The sequence below is a fragment of the Salarias fasciatus genome, chromosome 5 (genome assembly GCF_902148845.1).
Source record: "Salarias fasciatus chromosome 5, fSalaFa1.1, whole genome shotgun sequence".
In the NCBI taxonomy this organism is placed as follows: Eukaryota; Metazoa; Chordata; class Actinopteri; order Blenniiformes; family Blenniidae; genus Salarias; species Salarias fasciatus.
In genome coordinates, this window is record NC_043749.1 from 25,995,971 (window position 1) to 26,020,285 (window position 24,315).

The 24,315-nt window shown below is 42.2% G+C and overlaps 2 protein-coding genes across 5 annotated transcripts in view; both read left to right on the plus strand.

The window, feature by feature from the left end:
* The first annotated feature begins 195 nt into the window (after positions 1-195).
* Positions 196-6,962, plus strand: LOC115388988 (uncharacterized). Of its 3 annotated transcripts, none has more exons than XM_030092328.1 (15): positions 196-315; positions 2,970-3,065; positions 3,288-3,356; positions 3,442-3,531; positions 3,624-3,939; positions 4,022-4,307; positions 4,452-4,475; positions 4,559-4,768; positions 4,842-4,927; positions 5,063-5,167; positions 5,259-5,373; positions 5,445-5,526; positions 5,766-5,930; positions 6,001-6,219; positions 6,758-6,962. In XM_030092328.1, the coding sequence occupies exons 1-15, from the start codon at positions 290-292 to the stop codon at positions 6,927-6,929; spliced, it is 2,061 nt and encodes a 686-aa protein (XP_029948188.1). In that variant the 5' UTR covers positions 196-289; the 3' UTR covers positions 6,930-6,962. The 3 variants fall into 3 exon arrangements, with proteins under 3 accessions (XP_029948188.1, XP_029948187.1, XP_029948189.1); XM_030092327.1 differs by lacking the exon at positions 196-315 and adding an exon at positions 1,713-1,918; XM_030092329.1 differs by lacking the exons at positions 196-315; positions 6,758-6,962 and adding an exon at positions 1,713-1,918 and having other exon boundaries at positions 6,001-6,335.
* Positions 6,963-12,536: 5,574 nt separating this feature from the next.
* Positions 12,537-24,315, plus strand: part of iffo2b (intermediate filament family orphan 2b) — a 35,495-nt gene continuing 23,716 nt past the window's right edge. For both annotated transcript variants that reach the window (XM_030092275.1, XM_030092276.1), the window contains exon 1: positions 12,537-13,568. In XM_030092275.1, the coding sequence (XP_029948135.1) occupies positions 13,123-13,568 (446 nt within the window). In that variant the 5' untranslated portion in view covers positions 12,537-13,122. The remainder of the gene's footprint in view (positions 13,569-24,315) is intronic.

Sequence of the window (24,315 nt, forward strand, 5' to 3'; positions counted from 1 at the left end):
CCCACTGCGCGTACATGTCAATGGCGTGCACTGGCCCCGGTTCAGTGCGCGCGTTGCCAAGCTGAGGAGGACGGAGCGTCGCTGCAGAATGGCGGAGAAGCTACCTATACCTCGATTGCCTGTTACCGCTCCTCCAGCTAAACAGAGCAAGAAAAGAAAGACGGTGTCAGAGAAAGCCGAAGGAAGAAGGAGTTATGAAAAAGTCAGGGGGAAAACTAAAATCAACATTGGGACGGCTTTTCAGCAATGGAGAGAACTCAAAGAGGCCAAGGGCTTGAAAACGGATGCTATGGTCGCTCATTTTCTGCTGGAAAGGTAAGTTTGGGTTCATTTCAGAGCTATTTTTTATCTTGATTAAATATTTAGCCGTGTTGCTAGTTATGTTGTCATGTTGGTCACGTTAGCCAGATGCTCCCGTTGGGAGCTCCTCCAATGGGGTGGGAGCAGGCGGGAGCTAGGCGGAGCCTTGGGGAGATGCTACATTCGAATACGTGCAAGTTTTCCAAGATCGCCAACCCTAGCCAATTACTGGACATACTTGAGAGGATAGGAGAGCTCCATCCGACAAATGAGATACTACAAAATTGCTGGGAGAGAGGAAGAAGAGGAAGACTCAGTTCTAGACAGGAGGGACAACTGTCAGAGGGCTGGGAGTGGAAGATCTGGAGTTCTGCTCACCGATGATCTGGCCTGTTCCTGTGTGGAAGATGGATACTAGGGTGGTGGACTTCAGACTGATGGAAATATCTGGAAAGAAGAAAGGTCAAGAGCTTGAATATGAATTTTATGCATATGTGGAGGAGAAGTATCATGATTACATCCACGTTTTCACTGATGGGTCAAAGGAGCAAGAGACGGGAGCGATGGGAGCGGCTGTAGTAGTGGCTGGTCACAGAGTGACGATGAACAGCAGAACATCAAACCAGCTTAGTGTGTTCTCTGAGGAGATGTATTTTGATGGCAATGAAGTGGGTTAGAGAGAGGACAAACAAAGCAATCATCTTCAGTGACTCAGTATCTGTACTAAATAGCATCCGGTCAGGTATTTCACGCAGTAGACCAGACTTAATTCATAATGCTGGAACACAAAGGAATTAAGGGGCAAGGGGTGGAAATTCTATTTATTTGGGTTCCTGCTCATGTAGGTGTTGGAGGAAATGAGAGAGCTGATAAGATGGCCAAAGAAGCAGTGAGGAAAGCACATGTTAATGCACCCATCAGGCTGTGCAGGTCAGAGGGGAAGTCCATACTGTGGAGAGAAATAACTGGCAGCTGCTTTGGGACAAAGAAAAAAGAGGAAGATGCCTTTACCGCATACAGAAGGAAGTGGAAAGTAAGAGGATGGGAGGAGGCAGCAGAAAAGAGGAGACAACATCCTACAGGTCTCTGTGATACATGTCCGGAGCCAGAAACAATGGAGCATGTGTTGGTAAACTGCAGGATATATTATCAGGAAAGAAGGAAAATGATGACAGGGTTAAGGCAAGAAGGAGTGGAAGGGGGGGGGGGGGGGGGGGGGGGGGGGGGGGGGGGGAGATATTGAAGAAGGGAAAAGGTGGAGGACATTTGAGTACATTCCTAAGAGAAATGGCAGTGATGGAGAGAACTAGAGAGGTAATGATCAGCAGATGGCGGTAGTGCAACCGATTGGGATGCAAGCTGCCATAAAACACGAAAGAAGAAGAAGATGAAACCCTCACTAGCGTAAGCAACACCAACCTAGATGCTCACGGATGGCAGAATCAAAAAGACAGAAAAAAACTTTGTCTGACGAGCAAACGAAAAGGAAACGGGAGTGGGACCGAGAGAGAGCTCACTCGCGAGTGAACCTCGGCAGAGCGTTCGCGGAATGGCAGGAGCTAAAAGAAAGAGAAGGATGCCAGACGCATGCAGACTTGGCAATATTGTTGTTGGAGAGGTGAGTAAACTTAGCTTTATGTCATCATGGATAACGCTGTGTCTAGTATTCGCCCTCAGACAGGTGTTATTTTATTATTTTTTTATCCAATAATGGTCCATCCATATATATGGCTGTAGGGCATAGCTGTTAGCTGCTAGATGGTCCAGTGTACCTTGAGTAATTTGCAGTGCAACTTTCGGCCAACCAGTGTGGTTAGGTCAAGAGACCAGAGAACATGGAAAATGTGTTCTATGATCCCCCTGTTATCATACACGATGCTGTATTGTCCACAGGCTAACGTCACGATAACTGCTAAAAACAAAAGAGAAAAGAGCCACAGGACATTTTTGATACTTTGAGTTACTTGCATATCCATGTAACGCACTGCAGTGTCCTTTGTTGTGGAAATTCTATTAATAAATGCACCAACGATGAGTTCCTTAATGATTCCTTTATTTCCAGTTGCAACAGGAGAGAAGTCACAGCTGCTCAGTGTGAGTTCTGAAGTTCTGAGATACAGGCTGATATTTATACCCTGTCCTGAACCCCTGTGGCCAGGGGCAGACATGTTAATGTCATTAACATGTCTTAGAGGCTGCCCTCAGATAGGAAGGGACACATATTTAACTTATGAAGTGACAAAGGAACAGAAACTCCAACCACCCAACCCACTTCAACCCCCCTGTGGCTGCTGATGCATCAGAGAAGAATGGCATACAGACCACAGACACCTCTCAGAGATTACGCCCGGTCAGGGGGAGACACATCTGCTCAAAATGCAACAGGACAAACAGGAAAGAAAACCCCCATTTGGGTTTGCTTGGTGTCAGGAGTCCAGGGGGCCGTCTGCCAAGGAAGTCTACTTAAACTTGATATCCATCAAATGCATCAAATACATAAAATTTCCATTACACCTTGCTTTCTTTTGCTTCTTCTAAAAGACTAATGGAGAATTTATAATGCAGTGCTGGATTTATGTTACAGGCTACATAGAGATGAAAATGGAATACTGTCTGTATACTTTATAAGTAATTCCGTTTTCAACTTTTTATTTTATTTATTTTTTTAGCTATAAACGTTGCAAATCATCTACCCCACGCAAGACACAATCAAGTCCTCCGGCTCTACCTGTCTCAAGCATAAAGGAGGAGTCTGATCATGACCAGTATGTATGATTTTTACATTTTGATAAGAAAGCTTGCTTGGACATTTTTGAAATGTGTTCCTTTTTATTTTTTTGATGTGCTGGCAATGATGATGTTGGTGTTGAGCCTTTACTGGCAGAGGAAGTCATAGCTTTGGAAACTAGGTATATTCGTGTGTGTGTGTATGTGTGTTTTTGCAGAAATAATCCATCTTATGCATAATGATGCCTATTTTTCTACAGCATACACTCCATGAGCATTAAGGAAGAGTCTCCTGATGAGGGCGAGGCTAGTCATTTGAGAATCACAGTGTAAGTCTTGAACATTTTACATGTAGTCCCACATCATAATCTTTACATGAACATATTCGATTTTTTTTTCCAACTTGTTTTTCAGTATTGACATGGATGATTCTTGGAATGATCCTGGAAATGTAAAAGTTGAAGATAGCTCTGATGAAGACTTTGTTCCTTCCTTACACTTGCGGTATATTTTTCACTGTTTCTTCTATTCAGTTATGATATGGATGCAACCCAGACTATTATGTAAATTTGATAGTATTTTCTTTATTTTCCCAGAACTGTTGGTGCCAAAATGGATAATCTAGAGGAACTAACTGTGGATGAGGCTGTGCTTGATTTTGACATGCCAGATCCTTCACCAGATTTAGATACTTTACCCGATGACCAGACAAGAGTTGAGACTGAAGATGACCTAATCGGCAAAAAAGCCAACATCACGTACAACGACAACCTCCTCTCCCTTGTCTCGTGCCTAAGACTGCCGGTCCAGAATTGCAAGTATGTGGACAAAGTTTCCGGTGCGTCTTGTCCAGGGGTTCAACCTTTCCGCGTTGACCTAAAGCCCCGGGGGACTGGAGTGGTATTGTATTGGGTAAGTTCAGCTGTCTAATGTCTTGAATGAAGCACCCCATCTTCTTTCACGCAACATTTTTGTTGTTTTTCTCTTACTGCAGTACTGCACTTATAATCATCTTGTGTGGAGCTGGAACTCGCAGCCGACGCTGAGGTTCAAGATGCAGGGTGGTGACTTCATGCTGTCCACAAATATACTGCTCTCTGGGAACGACTACAGGGAGGTGGCCCTGATGTTCAAGTTTATGGAAATGGGAATGGTGTCAGAGTCAACCTTCTTTCGAATTCAAGATTCATATTGTAAAGGACCAATCCTGAAATATTGGGAGAAAACCAGAGCAGAAGTCATCCAACGCTTGCGTCAGAAAGAGGGCGTGGTTCTTCTAAGTGAGTGAATTTTTATAATTTCTCATACGATTCTATATTAGATTCTTTTTGTGTAAAATTTTTAGGTTTCATACTGTAGCTGATGTATTTATTCTATACAATTTATCAAGCTTTTGTGTTGTGTTTTTTGTTGTTGTTTTTCAGGTGATGGAAGAATGGACTCTCCTGGTAATTTTGGTATCATAAGACATCATACTAGATTTTTTTTTTTTTTTTTTTTACTGATCAACTTCTTTTGTGTCATGTCACAGGTCACTGTGCAAATTTCTGCACTTATACCACCATCGAGCAGGAGTCAAGAGACATTGTTTATATCGACTCTATAGACAAGAGGATGTGTGGTGGGGATTCTGTTGTCATGGAAAGAGAGTGTTTCTGCCGCAGCATGGACGCTTTGCTCCCCGACCTGAAGATCAAAGAAATGGTCACTGATGACCATCCAGAGATCTCAGCTTTGCTCCGTAAGAATGACATGAATTTTAAAAAGAATTTGAATGCAGTGATGATGGACTAACGATGAATTGTATTTTACAGATCCCGAGCAAGGCAAATATAAGGGCATCCAACATTCCGTAGACATATGGCACGCAGCAAAAAGTCTGTCCAAAAAGATGCGACAGGTCAGTTCCACCATAACTGAAACACTTAATGAAACTACCCAGAATAAAAGATGGTAATCTGTCATTATTTCCGAATATGTCAGGGAAAAACGCATCATGCAAACATCAAAACTAATGTTTACATGTCATCAACAGGCTGGGACTGAAAAGAAGCAGAAGGAAATCCTGCTGTGGAGCCAGGATATACTCAACCATTTCTGGTACTGTAGCAAGCAGGCAAAAACAGAGGAGCATTTCAAGGTGTGGGAGTTTGAGTGTTTTGGTTCTTGTAACATGCTTTAGTTTCATGTGTTTATTTACCAATTTATTTTTTAAACTCTTTTCTGGGCAGATGATGTGGGCTGGTGTCATGCATCATGTCTGCAACAAACACTCATGGGATGCAGGAAGCTGTGAGCACGAGCCTCTCGCAGACGACAGTCAGGATAAGCCCTGGATGACTCCAGGTAGATTTCAAATCTACTGTGTGCTAATCATGAAGTGACAGCAATGTAGTAACATTATATTCTGCTGGTAGGCTCCGAAGCTCACCAGGTGCTGGCAGGAATTGTCTTGGAGAAACAGTGGCTTACTCAGGTGAAGAAGTTCATCAATTTCAGGTAATACCTTTGCATTACTACACTTACTTTTCAAAATTACATCCACTTGAGCAGTGTTTTCCAATCAGTAACACGGGCATTGCCACCAACTCTTAAGTCTTTATAAGGTGTAACCCACTGACTTTTCAGCATGTTTTATGAATAAAATCTTTATTGCCATAATTATTTAAAAAATGGTGTGCAGGTAGTTGGAGGTACAGATTGGCGGTCTTGCTTATTTTATTTCTTCTTACACTCAGGTCAACGTCAGACTTGGAAAGCTTCCAAAATCACGTCATGATGTACACAGCAAAGCGTATGTCATACACACTGGACATCTACAAAGCCCGCACCTGCCTTGCTGCCATCGATTACAACAAACATAACCGGCGGGGACCTGCACGCAACAAGGACGGACACAAAATGTAAGCTACTGCTATAAAGTTGCATGTAAGATATTTGAGAAGTTTTACTAATTGTGTCTGTCTTATTTAGGTACAGAAAGTCATACAACAAAAAAACAACAACGTGGAGTGTCTACACAATGAAGGAAAAGAAATCCTACTCCTACATCCCAGAGATCCAGAGAGCCATCCTTTCCATGCGACTACGAAGTGGCAAAGGTCTTCCCCGTCGGGCGACCACGAGCCCAGATGATCCAGAGCATCTGGGCCTCATTGCACCGGTGGAATCGTCCCCCACCTCTGAACTTGTGTGAGGACATGTTGCCTGGGGTGACGCTGGCGCCACAAACATTGGGGAAGATGAAAATATTTAGATCAATGTGTGCAAAAAGTGGTGGTGTATGTAGATTGATATATTTGATGTAAACATGCTTTATATATTTTTTTTATTTTGGTAAATAAATAACTCAAAACAAAATGAACATGCATTTTTGAACAATACACTAAACATTCTAAACAGTATTTGCATTGAAATTTACATCAGCTGTCGCACTCTGAAACCTGTGTACTGCCCATTAGGATCTGGAAAGTGGGTTCGTACTTTCCACACCACACAAGAGGGAGTCACCACACGGTTTCCCTCACCAAGACAGCCATGTCGATACAGAACGTACTGTCTGGAACTGACATGTCTCAGTTGGCGATTATCTTTGCCTGACTCTGAGTGGTCTTCAAGAGCAAATATGTCATTCCATGCTACTAATGCTAAACGCAAAACTCTCTCATCCAGTATATAATATTGCATGTGAGCCATGTTGCTGATGCAATTTTGTGGTGTCTGCCGGCAGCATTCTCTTTCAGTGTCAGTGTTCGTCTCACGACAGTTCCTGCAGAAGTACCAGTGCACAGCAGTTCCTGGAGGATTGGGAGGCGGGGAATCCCTGGTGTCCTTTGAAGAACTCTCTGCAGAACGATGTCTCGCTGTTCCCCAGTCAGAGATTGAACTCTTTCCTATATTGAAACACATAAAGCAAAACAATTATATGAACAATATATGCGTAAAAGAGATCCTAAATGGTATTAGTTATAAATGTAATAATTGTGAAGGACAGTGTGTGGTCATCATGACAGTTACATACCTGTAACTCATCCATGCGGCAGCCATGAAGTTCCTGCAGCCATCTCTGATCTTCTGAAGAGAAATTGTTTCCCTGCCACTTCAGCAGCCTCTTTCACGACCCCTTCCTCTGGGCCTTTTAGCCCCATGGCTTGAACAGCAAAGTCATAGATGAATTTGAGGAGGATTCCTGTAACAGACATATTAATTTATTTTTAAATGCACTATGCATATGGTAAATTACAAGCTGTTGATAAGATAACTAGTAAGTGATAAAATGTATTTCTATGATCATTGGAGAACAAATTAGGTTAGCCTATAACAAGGTAAAAATGTTCAAAAATCTGACTGCACAAATGTAATCCTAAGTTTCTACAATTCTACAATTTCATTTAGCAGACGCTTTTGTCCAAAGCGACATACAACACAAGCAAGAATTCAGACAAAAGAAAGTAAGCTTTAGTAAGTGCTTCAAGTGTGAATGGTCAAAGGAGTTTCGAAGAGAAAGAAAGTTTTACCAAATATACATAAACGTAACTTTTGTATCTACAGGCAAAATAACCAACTTTGTGTAATAGCACATATTTTCTTATACTTCACATTCTTGATTCTTGCATAGTTCTGCTCTACAGACCGGTGAATTTCAATCATTTTTTCAATAAAATTACTTTCTTGTTATGAGCCTAAATGTATTGATGTTTATTTGTTGTTGAAAAGCACTTTAAATGTCCTTGTTCTTGTAATATGCTGTACAAGGACATATAACTTTGTGCTTAAATCCCCATTTCATCCCCCATTCTTCAGTCCGCTGAACCCCTTCCTGGACCTGACGCACCACGTGTCCCACATTAATTCCTCTTTTCCACAGAGCCCCATCATCAGCAAAAAGCAATTTCCCTACACTGTAACAAAATGCTATAAGAATATGTTCAAATTCTGACAGTAGCATACCGTTTCCCCTTAAAACAGTAATATATTGTGTAATACAATGCATTCTGAGCAATATTTCTGGGCACTTTACTGCTTACCATAAAATACTGTAAGATACCATTAATAGCATTTCTTTCTGTGAGTGAAATTTGAATAAACGGTAAAAATACAGTATTTTTCAAGAGGTGCATGCTGGGAAGCCATTTCTGGACTCTTTTCTGTTGGATAGAATCCTCTATCACCTTATAATATGTAAGTTGAAATAGTTTTTATTTTTTCTGGTGATGTTTGCTTTCTAAATGGTAATTCTATTGCAATAAACTTAGAAATAAATAAACCTTAAGCTGAGTTATCCATAAGCTTGAAGGAAAGTATGGCAGTATTGTTTAGCAACTTGCTATCATCATTTTGTTGGTAAGGACAAATCTATGAACAGTTCAATTAAGTCAGCTATATTTTTTCTATTTTCTTTTTTGGTTGGTTAGCAGCTAGAACCATCATTGTGCTTCTATTTTGGGGATTTTTTGAGTGTTTCCTGTGTTTGTGTGCATCACATGAATGAATTACTTTAGTGGTAACAGTTAATAGCAGCCAACATTAAAAGACTAAATTTAGTAGAGCTAGTTTAAACTATAAAACTTGTGAATCATAAGTTAAAGAAGTATTGACATGTAGTGACCAACGTTTCTGTTACAAACTGTAAATTTATTAACATTTATTAGTAAATTGTGTTGCCTGTTTGATTTAATGTACTGATGAAAGCCAAGACAGAGACCTCACATCAGGGTTGTTTGTAATTCTTGGCTCATTTTGAGCTTCTCACAGACCTGAATGTGCTGCGTCTCCTGGAGCTTTCCATTGAAGAACGTGGGAGTGCAATCATAGAATACTTCCGAAGCAAACCTGCCAACAAAGATGTTAAGACTGTCCTGTCCCAGAGTGAGGATGCTGAGGTGGCACTCCATGTTGTCCAGCTGCTGATGGTCCACTTCAGAGAGACCACAGATGGACTCATCCTCCTTGCAAACTGAAGTTTATTTCTATTGCAAATTGTTGCCTTTTTAAAAATCATCTTTTGGAACAAATATGCTTATTACATTTATATTGTCTGTGCGTGCTCTACAGACATCTGCTACAGTGGCTGATGTTGAGACGACCCTCACCCTGCCCTCGACCCTCGGGCTTGCTGCTCTGTTTGCTACATACAACCTGCAGTACCAGAGGAGGCTGCCTGTACTCTTGATTTCATTCAAAGGTAAAGCTTTTGTTGACCAAAAGACCTTTTTCACAGCACTCATTTTGACATTAAATTGCAGGCTAAACCCAGCTGTTACTAATGACAGTAATGAAGGTTCCATCCCTTTTATAGATCGCAGCAGACCATGACCTCTAATCTCAGACTATTGTGTTTTTCAGGCGCTTCATCGGGATCAACCCGGGAGAAGCGACCAAGGCGAGCGAGGGCAAGGCTGTCTCCAAAAGCACAGGGAGAGTCGTTCAGAAGAAGTCCACCACTGTCAACTGCCATGAGTCCACTCGCAGCCAGACTGTCTTGGAAAATGCGGTTTATGATTATTATGTTCTATTCTTAGAGGACTTGGAGCCTTATTTTTATGTTTTAATAAATGATTAAAATGTTGATAAATGTTTCAAATGAATGTTATATTTTCAAGTCTCTTCTTTTCCATAGATTTTTTTTTACTGCTGCATTTAATTTAACTGACTGATTCAGTATTTTGTACAGAATAAAAATCAATACAAAAACAGTAGTGTGCTATAATTCATGTGCTGAATAACAGCACATTACTGTTGGTATTATTACAGTAATATACTGTAAAGTATATAACAGTAGGGCAACTGTAAAATTAACAGTAAAATGCTGGAACCACTGCTGCCAGTATTTTATACTGTTATTTTACAGGACATAGACCTCTAGGTATGCGAGTATTTACAAAAATATCATTAATCATTGCTGAAAAGAGTGTGGGACTGATGACACTTCCCTGTGGTATTCCATTCTCCACAAAATAACTGTTGGATAGTTCTGTGCCTGTTTTCACTTGGATGGTTCTTCCCCTCAAAAAGTCCAGGACCCAGGTAAACATTCTCCCTCCAAGTCCTACTTGGTGCAGCTTAATCATTAGACCTTCTCTCCACATCATATCGTAATCTTTCTCCACATCTAGAAAGACTGCTGCAACAACCTCCTTATTTACCTGTTCTTTCCTCATTTCATCTTCAAGACACAGGACTGGGTCCATCACACCCCTGAACCTTCTAAACCCGCTCTGATAGGAGGCCACTGGATTTCTTTTTTCCATATAGTGCCTTAGCCTTTCATTCACCATCCTCTCCATCACCTTGCAGATATCTGAAGTCAGGTCATGGGTCTGTAGTTTTCTGGTTCACTGTCATCCTTCCCAGGTTTCCTTATTTGAATTATTATTGCTTCTTTCCAGCTCTTTGGTATAATGCCTTCATCCCATACTTTACTGAATAACCCCAGTAGCTTCTTCAGGCCCACCTCTCCTAGATGTTTTAACATGGTGTAACACACACCATCTTTCCCTGGTGCGGTCCTCTTTGTCTTTCCCAAAACTCTAATTAGCTCCTCCATGCCAAAGAGAAAATTTCCATCATCCTCATCATTTCTTTTCCTTTGCAGAGCTGCTAGGTTCTCCTTCTTGGTTTCCTCCCAACCTTTTGTCCCTTCCTCGGACAAGTTATTTGAACTGTGCATTTTGACAAAGGTTAACCATGACTTCTGCTTTTTCCTTGTTGGTTACTGCAACTCCTTCACCATTCCTTAACACCGGATAGTTCCACTCTCTTCTATCTCCCCCCTGGAGGGAGGAGGGGAGGGGAGGGACCGGCGACCACCCTGCCAAGTCTTTGTTTACCCACAGTGATTCTGAAAAACATTTATTGAGGTAAAAATGTTACTTATAGTTCTGCTTTAAAGAATGTACAACAGTTAAATATCGCAGTGAAACATAACATGAGTAATTGTCTCTCTAGTCTGAAGGTGATAACTACATCAGATACAACTTGGGCCTTTGGGCAGCAACTTTCATTCAATCTTCCTAAAATGTTCTTTTGAGGCCCAATCATAATAATAACGTCTCCTAATTTCACTGTTTGACACTTATTGATGGTTAACGGTATTCATGACACTTATTCTCTGTTGTTTTATTATTATTATTTTTTCAAGACTTTTAATATCTTAAATGTTGTAAATTCTTATAAATATAATTTTTGTTGTTAAGATTAGTTACAGCCTGGTTTGTCAAACATTTTAAACAACCTTTTGTAATTATGTCTGTGATCTTTGCAGTAGTGTGTCTGTTTCAGTCGCTTTTCTTTTGTGAGCTTATTCATTTAAGCATTGCTGTGTGTGTTGTTTGTTGTTGTATTCTAACACAATTGATTCATCACAGTGTAACATTTATTAAACCATTTTTCTCACAATGTCTTTGTCTTTCAGTTTAGCAAATCCTTGTCTTATTTGTTCTTTTCGTGCTGATCAAAAATGACAATAACATGTTCTGTTTTGTTTTTAATCATATCTTGTATTTCTGTGAAGACCATGTGGAAGGATTCATCCATCTGAAGTGATTGAATACGTCCACTAGAGGGAGCCCTGAGTCAGTGCAAAGACATGCAAGCAGCCTGTGGAATTACATCAGTGAAGAATGAGGTACTTCCCATAAATGAGTGATTCCTTTAATAAAGAAAGAGCTACTGCATCCACACTGATGTCAGCTACTGAATAAAAGTGAGCCAATATAGAAGCAATACTGAAGACATAATACAACGCAAGCTCAGGCATGTCCAGACAAGAGTGTGCGACTGTCACCCTCACAAAACAAGTCCAAACAAGCCAGGAAATTATTCCAGGAAACCATATACTGTAAAATAGGACGGATTCGAGAAAACAATGACTTAGTGGACATGTTGGTGTAATAAGTTTCAGAATTTCTCATTTTGTATTTAAGAAGTTCACAGAGATTTCGTTTGTTTTCAACTATAATAGAACAGAAAAAAATAATTATAATATAATATAATATAATATAATATAATATAATATAATATAATATAATATGTTAAGACAAGTACGGACAAAGACCTGATCATAGCATATTATGTTATCATCCTACATAGATATATAAGAAAGATAGATTGATTTACTGATTGATAAAAAGATACCTAAAATGAAACGGTAATTCATACTTTCCATTATCACATTTTTAATATCATAATATAAGAGAACATAGTCTATATTGAGGGGTGTTTTTGAAGTGTTGAGTGTCTTTTTTTAAAAAATAAAGTTATTATCCCTTTATAGTGTTACTGAAAAGAAAACATTCAAGTTTACTCCAGAGCTGAATAACTCTGCCTCTTATTAGATCGGATTATGTTTATGCCCTCAGGTCACCTGTGATCCTCCAATCCCAGATGAGAGAGCGAGAGAGAGAGAGAGAGAGAGAGAGAGAGAGAGAGAGAGAGAGAGAGAGACAGAGACAGAGACAGAGAGAGAGAGAGAGACGGAGGAGGGGCTCTCATATACTGTAGCCGAGTTTAGCGCTGCTGTGCAACTTGATCCTGCCGGGCTCTGCGGCGCTGCGTCCTGCGTCCTGCCACGCCGCGCCATATGGGGAGCGGATAGATCCACAGCAGGTCCTCACCGCCGGGACATCCACAGGGGCATGATCAGGAGACAGGGTGCACCGCCTTCCTCCCTGGGCTGGACGCATGAGGCACGCCAGCAGCTCCTGACAAAGCAGAGTGGGACGGAGAGATGAGGGTGACGGGAAGCGCTGCCGGAGCTCACTGCGGTCTGCGTCAAACCTCCAGCAGATGATGATGAGGATGGTGAAGATGATGATGATGATGATGCCCTCTGTGGATCCGAGAGGACTTTTCGGGTGCATCCTGGCCGTGTGAACGCCCACTGCTGAGGGGAGTCCATGTTAGTATCTCGGGGTAAACACGCAGCGGGGGACAGCGGTGGTCATCCCGTCTCCAGCAGCATCTGCGTTGTGAGGAGGAAGTCGTCCTGTGGGAGCATGCAGACATAGGAAAACACTCCATCTGCCGTTTCTTCACTCAAACCACACACAGCCACATCCGGATCATTGGATTTTGTTGTTTCACACCCCCCCCAACATGAACTCGCTGTTTTTCTCAGAGGCGCCCCCGGGTCCCGCGACCAGCGCCCTGCGTAACGACCTGGGCTCCAACATCCACGTGCTGAAGACCCTCAACCTGCGCTTCCGATGCTTCCTGGCCAAAGTGCACGAGCTGGAGAGGAGGAACAAGCTGCTGGAGGGCCAGCTGCAGCAAGCCCTGCAGAAGACGCAGTACCGCCACCTGTACGCCCGGGAGGTGGCCGTGCAGACCGACGGCCCGGAGTCCCGGCTGCCCGGCACCATCTGGAGCTTCACGCACGTCCGGAGGCAAGGGGAGCGCGTGGAGACCGTGCACGGGCCCGGCGTGACGTGGACGCACCCGGACGGGGTCGGGGTGCAGATAGACACCATCACCCCAGAAGTGAGGGCTCTGTACAACGTCCTGGCCAAAGTGAAGAGGGAGAGGGACGAGTACCGGAGAAAGTGAGTCACATCCAACACTGCAACCACACATGGACCCCGAGAACTGCAAATATCTCAGTGTAGACGCTTATTTATCAATACGATCAGACCAGATCCTTCATGATCACTGTGGGTATGGTCAAGCAAACATCTTTCTTCCAAAACATCCACTTTTAAATTTATCGATCACTATAAACTGACTTTAAGTCTGAAAAATGTCCTGGGATGAACTGGTGACCCATCCTGCCTTCTTTCCTGTTTGAGGCTGATCAGTCACTATAAATTGGCCGTAAGTCTGAAAAATGCCCTGGAATGAACCGCCGACCCATCCTGCCTTCATTCGTAGTCTGCTGGAATCAGCCCTGGCGACCTCTGACCCTAACTTTGAAAAAGTGAAAATAGAGGATGTAGATGTCCTCAACCAACCCTCAGCTCACCCTCACTGTTCTCTGACTGTTACACGTAAAGATGTTGTGTAGTGATTTCTCATTAGGCCCACATTACAATCCACACTGCAGTCACTCAGCTCCCACAGGCTGGAGGTCCGTCTCTCGTCTCTCAATGGAGCAGACTATTCTCGGAGCAGTCGTCCTAATGTATTGCTTCATTAAATCTGGACACATAATCAATATTGCTCTTGAGACAGGCTCATGATTCTCATGTTAAATGGTTCACATTAGAGCTAAAAAAGAAAGAATGATTCAGAAACGTTTTTGAGTGAAATGGCTTCTGGGGTTTTTTGTGTCTTCCACCATGAAGCAGCCTGTTGGCCAACGCATAATTACATTTATCCCAAGTCAGTCTGAGATGTGACTTGTGAGTTAAAGACATTCCTCCGATCCCACCACATGTTCATCTCAGCGTCGTGAAGAGACGACAGACATCACACCTCAGCTAGTATTCCTCATATTGGATGTCAGAGGTGTTTTAGTCAGGCCTGTCCATCGAACCAATCCCGTCTTATCTCACACGTGAGGAAATTCCTTTGCGTGGGTCAGTGTCCAGGAATTTTACTCCTCCTCCCACACATATTAATCGCGCTTCCTTGAGAATTGACTGCGGCGGCGTTCCTGGCCGGCCTGTGTCACCGCTGGCCGGCTTGGCCGGCTACCGGCCGGAGACGTGCCAGACCGCCCGGTTTGCCGTCGTGATTCAGGCACAGAGGCATGTTAGCAGGCCTGCGCCGGCTTCCCCGCGAGCGCACTGACTCAGTCCCACAGAATGTGTGTGTGTGTGCGCTCCCACTCCTCTGGGAAGCTGGATATCCTGTCCAGTCATCTCTTCAAGCACCAGCATATCCTTTTTTGTTCATTTGTGCAGTGGAAGACGAGCAGCAGTGGCTGGGACAGAAGCCAGAGTAAAAGCTAATGCACTTCAAATCCAAATTCTGGCAAAAATAACAGTGTCTGACCTCGTGAGTTATTGAAACAGCAGGCTGAGTAGCTCTTCAGTCACTGTGTCTGAATCAGTTGAGTTCAACTCATCATGAGTTCCTTTCATTTCTACTCAATATGAATTAATCTTTTAACACTGTTTCAGAAAAGTGGCCATATTTGCTCAATTCTGCATTTATTCTATTAAACAAATTCTATTCTATATTAATTAAATATTCCTAAACACTGAGATAGTTTCTGCTTTTGCCCTTTCCTTTAATAAATTATACATGATAATGAATTGTATAAGACTGTTTCTCACTGGCATGTAGCCAATTTTTCAAGAGATTCAGTAAGAAATTTGTCCAGTTTAAGGAAATTTGTAATGTATTACACATTTTTGATTGATTTCAACAAATTTTGTCATCAGAAGTTATATACATGGCAAATGAGGATATTCCTGTACAGTTTAAAGTATGAAAATCTTAATATATCAAATATTGACATTGAAATTTTAAATGTTTAATGATCGCATTGAACGTCCATTAAAGAGTTATTAAAAACAGAAACATGGACGGTTTTGATAAGCTCTTCTTCTCCGTCAGACAAATTCTTCTTTTTGTCGTGTGTTTTTGTCTCATAATGAAGATTCAAGTTTAACTTAATAAAGTCTCAACATTACAAAAACATTTCAAAGTACAATTCACCCATTCACAAACCAGACTCATCTGTAAATAAGGACTGATTGCAGAGGGAATGAAAACATGATGGCTGGTTTATATGGAGAACAACTATCTGCAATGTTGAAAATATAAGCAAGGCGTGTTGTCAGCATCGTGCACACACATTTTCCTTTGGATCAGTCAATGGGCCTCGTGTCAGACAGGCTCAGAGCTCTAAAGAGAGGATATTTAGGGTTTTTCTATACTTCCTTTTAATGGCCATCAGCGGTGTTGAATGTGATGTTTAGATTCATTTTACATGTGGAAAACTGAGGAACAACAAGCATTCCTCCTGTGTTTTTATTGGCCAATAATCATGGTAATCAATCTCCCTCCCCGACTCTGTGTTTCCTTCCCCGCTCAGAGCTCAGTAATTGCATCACCGCTGAGCTCCCTGCCCGGTTTCTTCTTCTTCTGCTTCTCTCAGTCTCTCTCGGTCTAAATCCTCTTTACTAGAGTCACGTTCCAGCATTCAGTCCCCCGATCTCCGTCCTGCCACTCCGCCTCTGCTCTGTGCTCTTTTGTGTTCAGCCGTTCCTTCACTCCGGCGCCCCCCCCCCCCCCCCCCCCCCCCTGCGCTCCTCTCTGTGTCATACAGACTGCTTTGTAAGGCATCCTCACTCCCCATGGAGGCCCCCACCCCGAGCCCCCCCGCGCTCCCACACTGCCCTGGTGATTTATGAAAGCCTTACGAGTGAGGACACACACACACACACACACACACACACACACACACACACACACACACACACACACACACACACACACACACACACACACACACACACACACACACCGGGAAATATATAGTCGGCCGGGCCCTTTCTGATCCTGTCACTTGCGTGTGAGGAGCTGGGGTGTTTACGCCCTGTCAGTTCACGCCGCACCTCTTCTTGATGGGGACACGTGAGCCAAAGGTTAAGCGGTGGTGTTTGTAATCCATATGTTCTGAAAGTGAAATCTTGAACTTTAGTTCAGAGGCCGTGTGACAGCATGAAAACATTAGGCTTGAATTTGTGAACACAGTAACACTTAAAAGGTTTTTCAGTCTAAGGAACGTCGCCCTGCTGGCACATCGGGTTTGGTCTTAATCTTGAGTGTTTGTGACCTGGTTTGAATCCCATTTGTGACCAGGAGGGTATTTGGGGTAAAAACTAGTCTGCGGTGTAAATTGTGACGGCTTGCTGAGGCGACCTCTGGAATAAAGGATCAGCTGAAGAAACACTTCTGTTTGTGACTGAAAGAATTGCTTCACTTTATTTCACCCAGTGGCTGTCAAATCTCCACGTGGTGGCACAGCAGCAGCGGAAGTGTGGGGGATTGGACGATACGTACATTTTTGCTTTTAATTAAAAAAAAAAAACACAATTCAAACATTCACTCACTCATTCATCCTGTTCAGGGTCACAAGAATTCAGACATAAAATATTTATCTAAATACACATTTTGATCGCGGAATTTTTTGTTATAAGTGTAACTGAGACGGATTAAAATAAGTAAATAAATTAGCCTTTGTGCAAAACAACCACATCTCAAATTAATACTGTCTACAGCTGGGAGAGTGAATGGAAGCAATGTGGTTAAAGTGTGTGTGTGGCTCATAATCACTCACAATCTGATTAAACCTGACTGAAGCATAGTTAAGCAAAAATAAATAAAAAAGCACTCAAGTAGACTCACAAGTATTCATCATATTTAGACTGCATGTCAGTAGCAGCCCTTCAGTTATCTTTATTGAATTTACCCGTAGGAAATAATAAAAATGTTCAAAGCAGAACTCAGACAAAGTTCGTAATTTGCTTTATTATAATAATATCAGCATTTTGTGCCAGATACAGAAATGTAAATCAAAATATTTGGATTGAAATTTTAATTGTGCTGTATACATATAAATTACGTTTGGGTGAACTTTCATGCAAGTAAATGTCACTTTATCAATTAAAAAAAATGATCTGATTTAAATTTCAATTATGGTTGAATTGGGCAAATGTATGAGTTCAAGTCAATGACTGAACTGTGATAAATGAAGTTTCTGTGCATTCATGTAAATATCTGACCAATCAGATGAAACCCGCCAGCCCTGATCTCCCATCAGGTAGAGGGATCTGGTCACGGACAAGATCTGCTCACAGAAAGTGAAAGAGCGCTGTTAGAAAGAACAAATATGAAAGCACAAAAACATTAATATTTGTAGCATTTTCATCTAATATTACAGATCAGATGTTTACTTTTATTGCATTTGGATTTAGATTTTTTTTTAATAAAGTTCCTTCCATGGATTTTTTTGTAATTTTCTGAATCCAGATTGAATCAATAGTGATTAATCTTTGGATACAGACTGAGAAACTGAATCTGTTACAGAGCAGCAGGCATACGGACAAAGTTTATTCATGTCAAATTGCTTCTCTCAAAAGTGTAAAACACCTGTTCAAAGATCATTTGTCCCTGAAAAACTCTTGATCAGCTTGAATTAGTCATCAAATGATCCCTGTTGTCTTCACTGAGTCACTGGTGTGTGTTTTTGGACTGGGATAATCTCTGTGACTTATTATGGATTATATCTGCCTTTTCACTTTCAGCTCATCGTTGTGTTTGCTCAATGAAATACACACATCACACGGTTTTTATCTGAGGACAAACCTCATGAATCACACCAGCAGCTCATGCTAATATCCACTTAGTGCCCCAGTGTCTGGGCTGCAAGGTTACACACTGCTCGTCTCACATTAACAAATGACCGTGCAGCGGAAGATAGGTCAGGTCGACGGCGGCAGCCTGCGTTTTTCTTTTTTTCTTTTTCGCCGTCTTGCATCACTGTGAAATGTCTCACTTAGTGAGGGGGTCAGCGAGGCTCTAAAAGTAATTGCCACCAGCCTGCAATAGTACTTAAACGGCCATGAAGACAGCGGCTGACACTGATGAATCGATGTAACAGCCGACAACACGTCGCACGCAAACAGAAACGGTGGACGCCATGTCGGTCGGTCATTGTGCACATTTGTTTTAAATTTGCATGCAAACAGCTTCAGCTAATATGCAGGTTACTGCATTAGAAAGATATTATAAGGCAACGAGGTGCTGCGCAGTAGTGGCTGTTGCCTCGTGGCTATAATATCCCCAGCTGGAGGTCAGTTGGGTTTACCTGATGAAATATCTCCGGATGTTCAAAGCAAATCAACAGGGTACAAAAACTTAGGGAAATAATTTAAAATGTGGTGTTTATATTAAATTATTGAAAGACTTGAAAGTGCTAAAGGCAGCAGTTTTCTGTGATTTATCTCTAAGTACCCCATGGTCTTTCTGCTGTAGGTGAATTGACTTTAATTTGCCCGTCAGCATGAATGTGAGGGTGTGTGAGGTTTAGGGCCGTCGGATGTTTTACAAATTTATGATTCTCGTGCCACAAAAGACTGAACTGCATTGCTAATTTATTTCTATTTACCACCCATTCATGCATGAGGTAGACTGACTGACTCTCATTCTAATCTGTATATTTTATTGGGATGAAATAGGATGTAAAACAAGGACAAATCATAAATCACAAAGACAGAAACATCATCCACTGAAGTGTATTTTAGTCCTGGATTTGCAATTCTTGACAGATTTGACCCATATTGTACAGCAGTGGTGTGTTTGTCCTGTGTTGGACTGCTGATCTCTCCAGGCTCCCTGAGCCGGATAAGATGGACAGATTTGATAAAAGCCTTATAGTTTGCATAAATGCATTTATAATTTCGAGCTGATAGGATCGGAAGCAAGATATGCACTAAGCTGAGTCTTCTGCAGTGTTATCACCAGTGTATGTGCTTGCTGCAGCGTGTCAGACCCAGGAGCTCGTCTCCTGCTGGGGTTTGAGCCAGACAGCTCTGATCATCGCTCCGGCCGCTCCTCATTGGCTCATTGTTCCACCGGCGAGCGGGCCGTCCTGCTGGATGACAGTGGGCGATGGAGGAAGCGTCTCCAAGCCTCCTGGGCATGATCTTCCTGCATGAATAATTCAATCGCTGCTGGATTTAGATGTTCGAGGATCAATGGAACGAGAATTCGGTGAAGAGGCTTTTCCGAAGCTTTGATGTCGGTTTCTGTGGTTAAAAGAAGTGAAAGGCAGAGTTAAGCTTCTCTTTGGAAAGTGGGATTCAGACTCGCCCAATAAAGAAGAAGCTAATTGCAGGGCGAGGTGAACCATGAGTTCAAATATCATATTTCTCTTTAAAGAGCGACGGGCTGGGCTGATAAGCTCCTCAGACTGTCTCTGTGTGGCTTCGCCGCTGACCTGCCCTGCTTATAATCTAGGCCGTCTATTCAGGAGAGGGATTTTCTCTAAGCCGTCACCTAGCACCAACACTCCAACATCCAGCCAGCCCTGCGCCACATCCTGGCACGCAGCCGCCACTGTGAAGCAGGGCCTCTCCGAGTGGAAGACTTCCTGCTGCTGAGACACAGACAGAGAAAGAGAGCTTCAGTAAGACCACCGGGCTCCTCATCAGTCTGCATTGTTTCCCCCTTACAAAGTTCCTGATTTTGCTTTCTCTTCATTTACCAGCCTTCTCATCTCATCAGATTAAATATTCAGTTTGTTGGTATAAGCAGCTTTAGAGACGTGGATCACCCCCCGTAGGAGCATTAAAAGGACCAAAGCTGCTGATAGAGGTTGATTCTCTGTGCCACAGTCCTCCATTGTGGTTTAAACTTCAGTGATCAAAGGAAGCACTCGGCGACCTCTTAATGAAGACAAACGTGACCGTTTGCATGGCTTTATTAGGAGTGGATCCCTTGTTTTGTGCAGACCATAGATACAAAATCCTTAAAAATGATGCATAATTTAAAAAAACAGACTATTGCTTTCATTTTCCCACGAATAAAAACTGAAAAGGTAAAATTTCCCTGCAAGTTCAAAGACACGTGCAGCAAGTATTTCCATTTTTTTTTCTTTGGAAAAGGTCACGAAAGCTAACAAGCAGCTGAACACTGTGTTCACTTCTGTCTTGGAAACATTGTGAAGCAGTCCAGTCCTTTTCTGATGCAACGTATCACAATGTTAAACAAAGCATGATATCTTTTTGAAGAGCTACAACTGCTGTGTTCACTTTGGATTAATTTCTAAACTGTCCGTCCACGTTCTACACCACATTATGCCAGATCCCTTAAAAAGTTGTTTTCACAGACTGTTGCAAAAGCAAGGAAGCCACAGACAGCACTGGTTAAACATTGAGTGTTGATTCATGGAGTAACACAATGTCCATTTTCCAAACAGTTGAACCAGTTTTGATCCAAACTATTGTTAGGATGTGAATTGAGGTGAAACCAGCAGACGAAACGGAGTTTTTCCCTCCTCGCTGTCTTTGATCTGGCTGTGCCGTGCAGAGCTGCTGTGCTGTGCAGCTGTTGTTGATTATTCATGGGTATCGATACAGCTGAAAGCAGTGGCGCATTGCCATATTTAAAAGTGCAGGAATGCACCTGTCTGTGGCGAGCACCGTCTGCAAAAAGGAGAGCGGACGGAGTGTGCTGGAGGAGGTTCGCTTGTTTTGGAAAAGCTCAGTGAGGTCTTCCATTTACTGGACGAAAAGTGAAAGAGGACTTCTATACTGCAAATTTAGCATGTTATCAATATCTGCAATATACATTTTTCCAAAAACTGAGTGAACAGGGATAGGTTCTGTTCCAGTGTGGAAATTGAAGAAAGACAGAACAGCCTTCATTATTTCCTGGCCACAGGGCAGAAGCACAAAAGCACAAAGAAAAAGTACAAAAAGGTCAACAAGCTGCTCAGAACTGATCGTGTGAACTGAAGAAAACCTATGATCAGTCACAATCACAGCTGCTGCAAACATGGCAAGAGAAAGAGCACTGTTATGTGGAAAGAAAAAAACAAATCTCAAAGTAGAAAAACATTAATATTATTTATTTAAGTGTTTGTATTTATGTCATGTCTTTATGGCAATATTTCAGATCATTGTCTCATTCCATGCAGCCCTATGGGAGACATATAGGATACATTTCTAATGAACAAACCACGTCCCTTTCCACACTGAATAAATTAGAGTCTGTCTGTGCAGACTGAACTCCGGCTTCGCCTGGATTTGCTGACACAGCATGCAGACTTTAATAACCTCTGTATTTCAGAAGCTTGTTATTCTAAAGGAAAATGCTTCGCTGCCTTTAACCATCAACCTCAGTAAATAAATACACACAATCACAATCAGGGTTACGAGCGGCTGATCATGTCACACATGGCGTTAAATCTGAGACTGGACCTGAACATATATACCTCAAACCAGACGTGTGTGTTTCCTCTGAGCTCTCAGGAAATCTTAATGTAGTGAGAGATGAAGTGCTTTAACCTTCTGTGGCAGCATTTCCATTAAAACCCTCCACAGCAGGCACAATATATAGTTTGTAAAGGCAGTAAATGTGAATTTAAAAATACTACTCATTGGATTTGAGAGTGTAAGCAAGGAGAATAACAACATTTAACAGATAAATCTTTATTTTATAGGGTTGCCTGACGTCACCGCTGAGGCTCGCTGCTCAGTGGATTGATTCTGAAACCGTTCAGTTAAATTCATTTGGGTTTAAACAAACAGAGGATGTGAAAATGGATGATCCAGGACAATAGACACAGAACAAGCTCGTGCCATTTTGTGACCCATAAAGCCACTCTGAAGGTTATAGAAAGAAAATGTGATGTCAGCTCAGAAATGCACTGGATTGTCTGATCATCAATTAGAAAGCATCATGGGATCGAGACCCAGAGATTCTGATCTGGACGTCCTCATTTGCTGCTGCAGCTTCTCATGTTTCTGGCAGAGCTTTCCATTTCCAGTTAAAGGAAGTTAAAGAGTTACCACCGGAGGAAAGTTTGAGCTGAGAGCTGCTGCTGTTCACACATCCTCATGATAAACACAGCTGTTAGCCTGTCGCCTTACATAATAATAAGTTGTTATTAGTGGTTGTAAAGATGAAAGTGCTCCATAAATGGAGTCCATAAAACATTACATCACTCTCTCTTCAGACTTTGTCTACATGTAATTAATCCAAACAAAACTGGTGATTTTTTAAAAGCAGCTGCATTTTTTTTCTTCCTTTACTTCACTGCAGGTGTGTGTGCCGAGCAGCACAAAAGATATTTGTATGTATCACAGCTTTATTATGTGTCACAGGGCTTCACTGTACACACCCTGGACAGCAGGATTTGTGCCAGAAGGGAGCATCTTCATCTTCTTTTCTTCTTTTTAATGGGATGTCACTCCCATGTGCAGCTCCACCCAGACATGGCCGGGCTTGCAGGTTGTTGTTTGTACCCTTTTTCTCCCAAAGATTGTCAAGTCTGTGTCGTCTGTCAAGCGGAACGTTCAAATCAAAACCGCCTTCATTATGGGATTGTAATGGAAAGGTGGAACGTAACGGCTTCTGAACACATAAACATCGCTGTGCGTGTTGTGAGTGAATGATGGGAAGCTCGGAGCTGTTCTGTGGGCTTTATACAGTGAGCAGGAGTAAATCGAATCAGTGCTGTAACCGAACAGGAGCCTGCTTCGCAGAAACACGGGGTGGGGTCGGTTTGCAGCGTGGGATCTCTGCAGAGATAAGTGACTTTCTGTCACAGCACTTTGTCACTCGCTCTCCTGCATGCTGAATGACTTCAACACAGGAACAAGTGACTGATTCCCATTTTTCTCTGATGCTCTGATGAGTTCTAAAAAAATCCCTCCATCCATCTTCTCTACTAGATTCACCCCGGCTAAGACGCAGCAAACTGGAGAAAATCACTTCTTTACTGGAGGCCCTCGGAAATCTGAGCTTTTTGTGGAGTTGCAGTGTAGAAAAGTATTATATTCCCGGATTAGGAGGGTAAACTCTTCAGAGGCAGTTCAGTATCACTGAAAAAGGAACTTTTTCAAAATGCTCTGAGTCTGTAGATGGCAGAAATGTTGCCACTGTGCATGCGCAACACGACCGTTGTGAATAGTTTTGATCAACACAGACCTGCACAAGCATAGTGGTCCGCGGAAGGATACACCGGCGCACAGCTGCTGAGTCTACGGCTTCTACTGCTGTGCTCCGGTATATCCTTCTGCGGAGCACTGCACATGCGCAGGTCTGTGTTGATCAAAACTTTATTTTAATGGATTGAAAAGAAAACACGTCTTTTAGAATGTTTTATAACCATTCGGATTTACTTCACGTGCTAATACGCCATCCCCTGGACCACTGGAAGGAGTATTTTGTCCACTTTCTTCAGTCCGGCTCTGTCTCCTCTTCACCTCCAGCAGTTAAGCTAAGCTAACTACGATGCTAACAGCTGGGATCCAGCCACTGGACACACAGACACAAAAAGGTATTTATGCGCTTATCTCACTTTGTAAATGATAGGGCTAGGGTGTGGGTCCAAAATCTTCGGAGTATTCCTTTAAGTTCAAGCGCTTTCGAACTTTCTGTATTATTATATCTAAGTGTTTGTGCTGGTTCGTGTCCTTGCTGCTCATTTAACGATAATCACTGAACTCTTCTTGACAGACACTTTGACTTCTTGCCAGTTTCTTCCACAGAAGACATAAAACTGTCAACTCCTGCGAGCACAAAACAAACTATTAGGTGTGGATGTTCATGTCAGTTGAAGAATCGATGTCATCATAAACGGACAACTTTCCATTTTTGAAAACTTTCCAA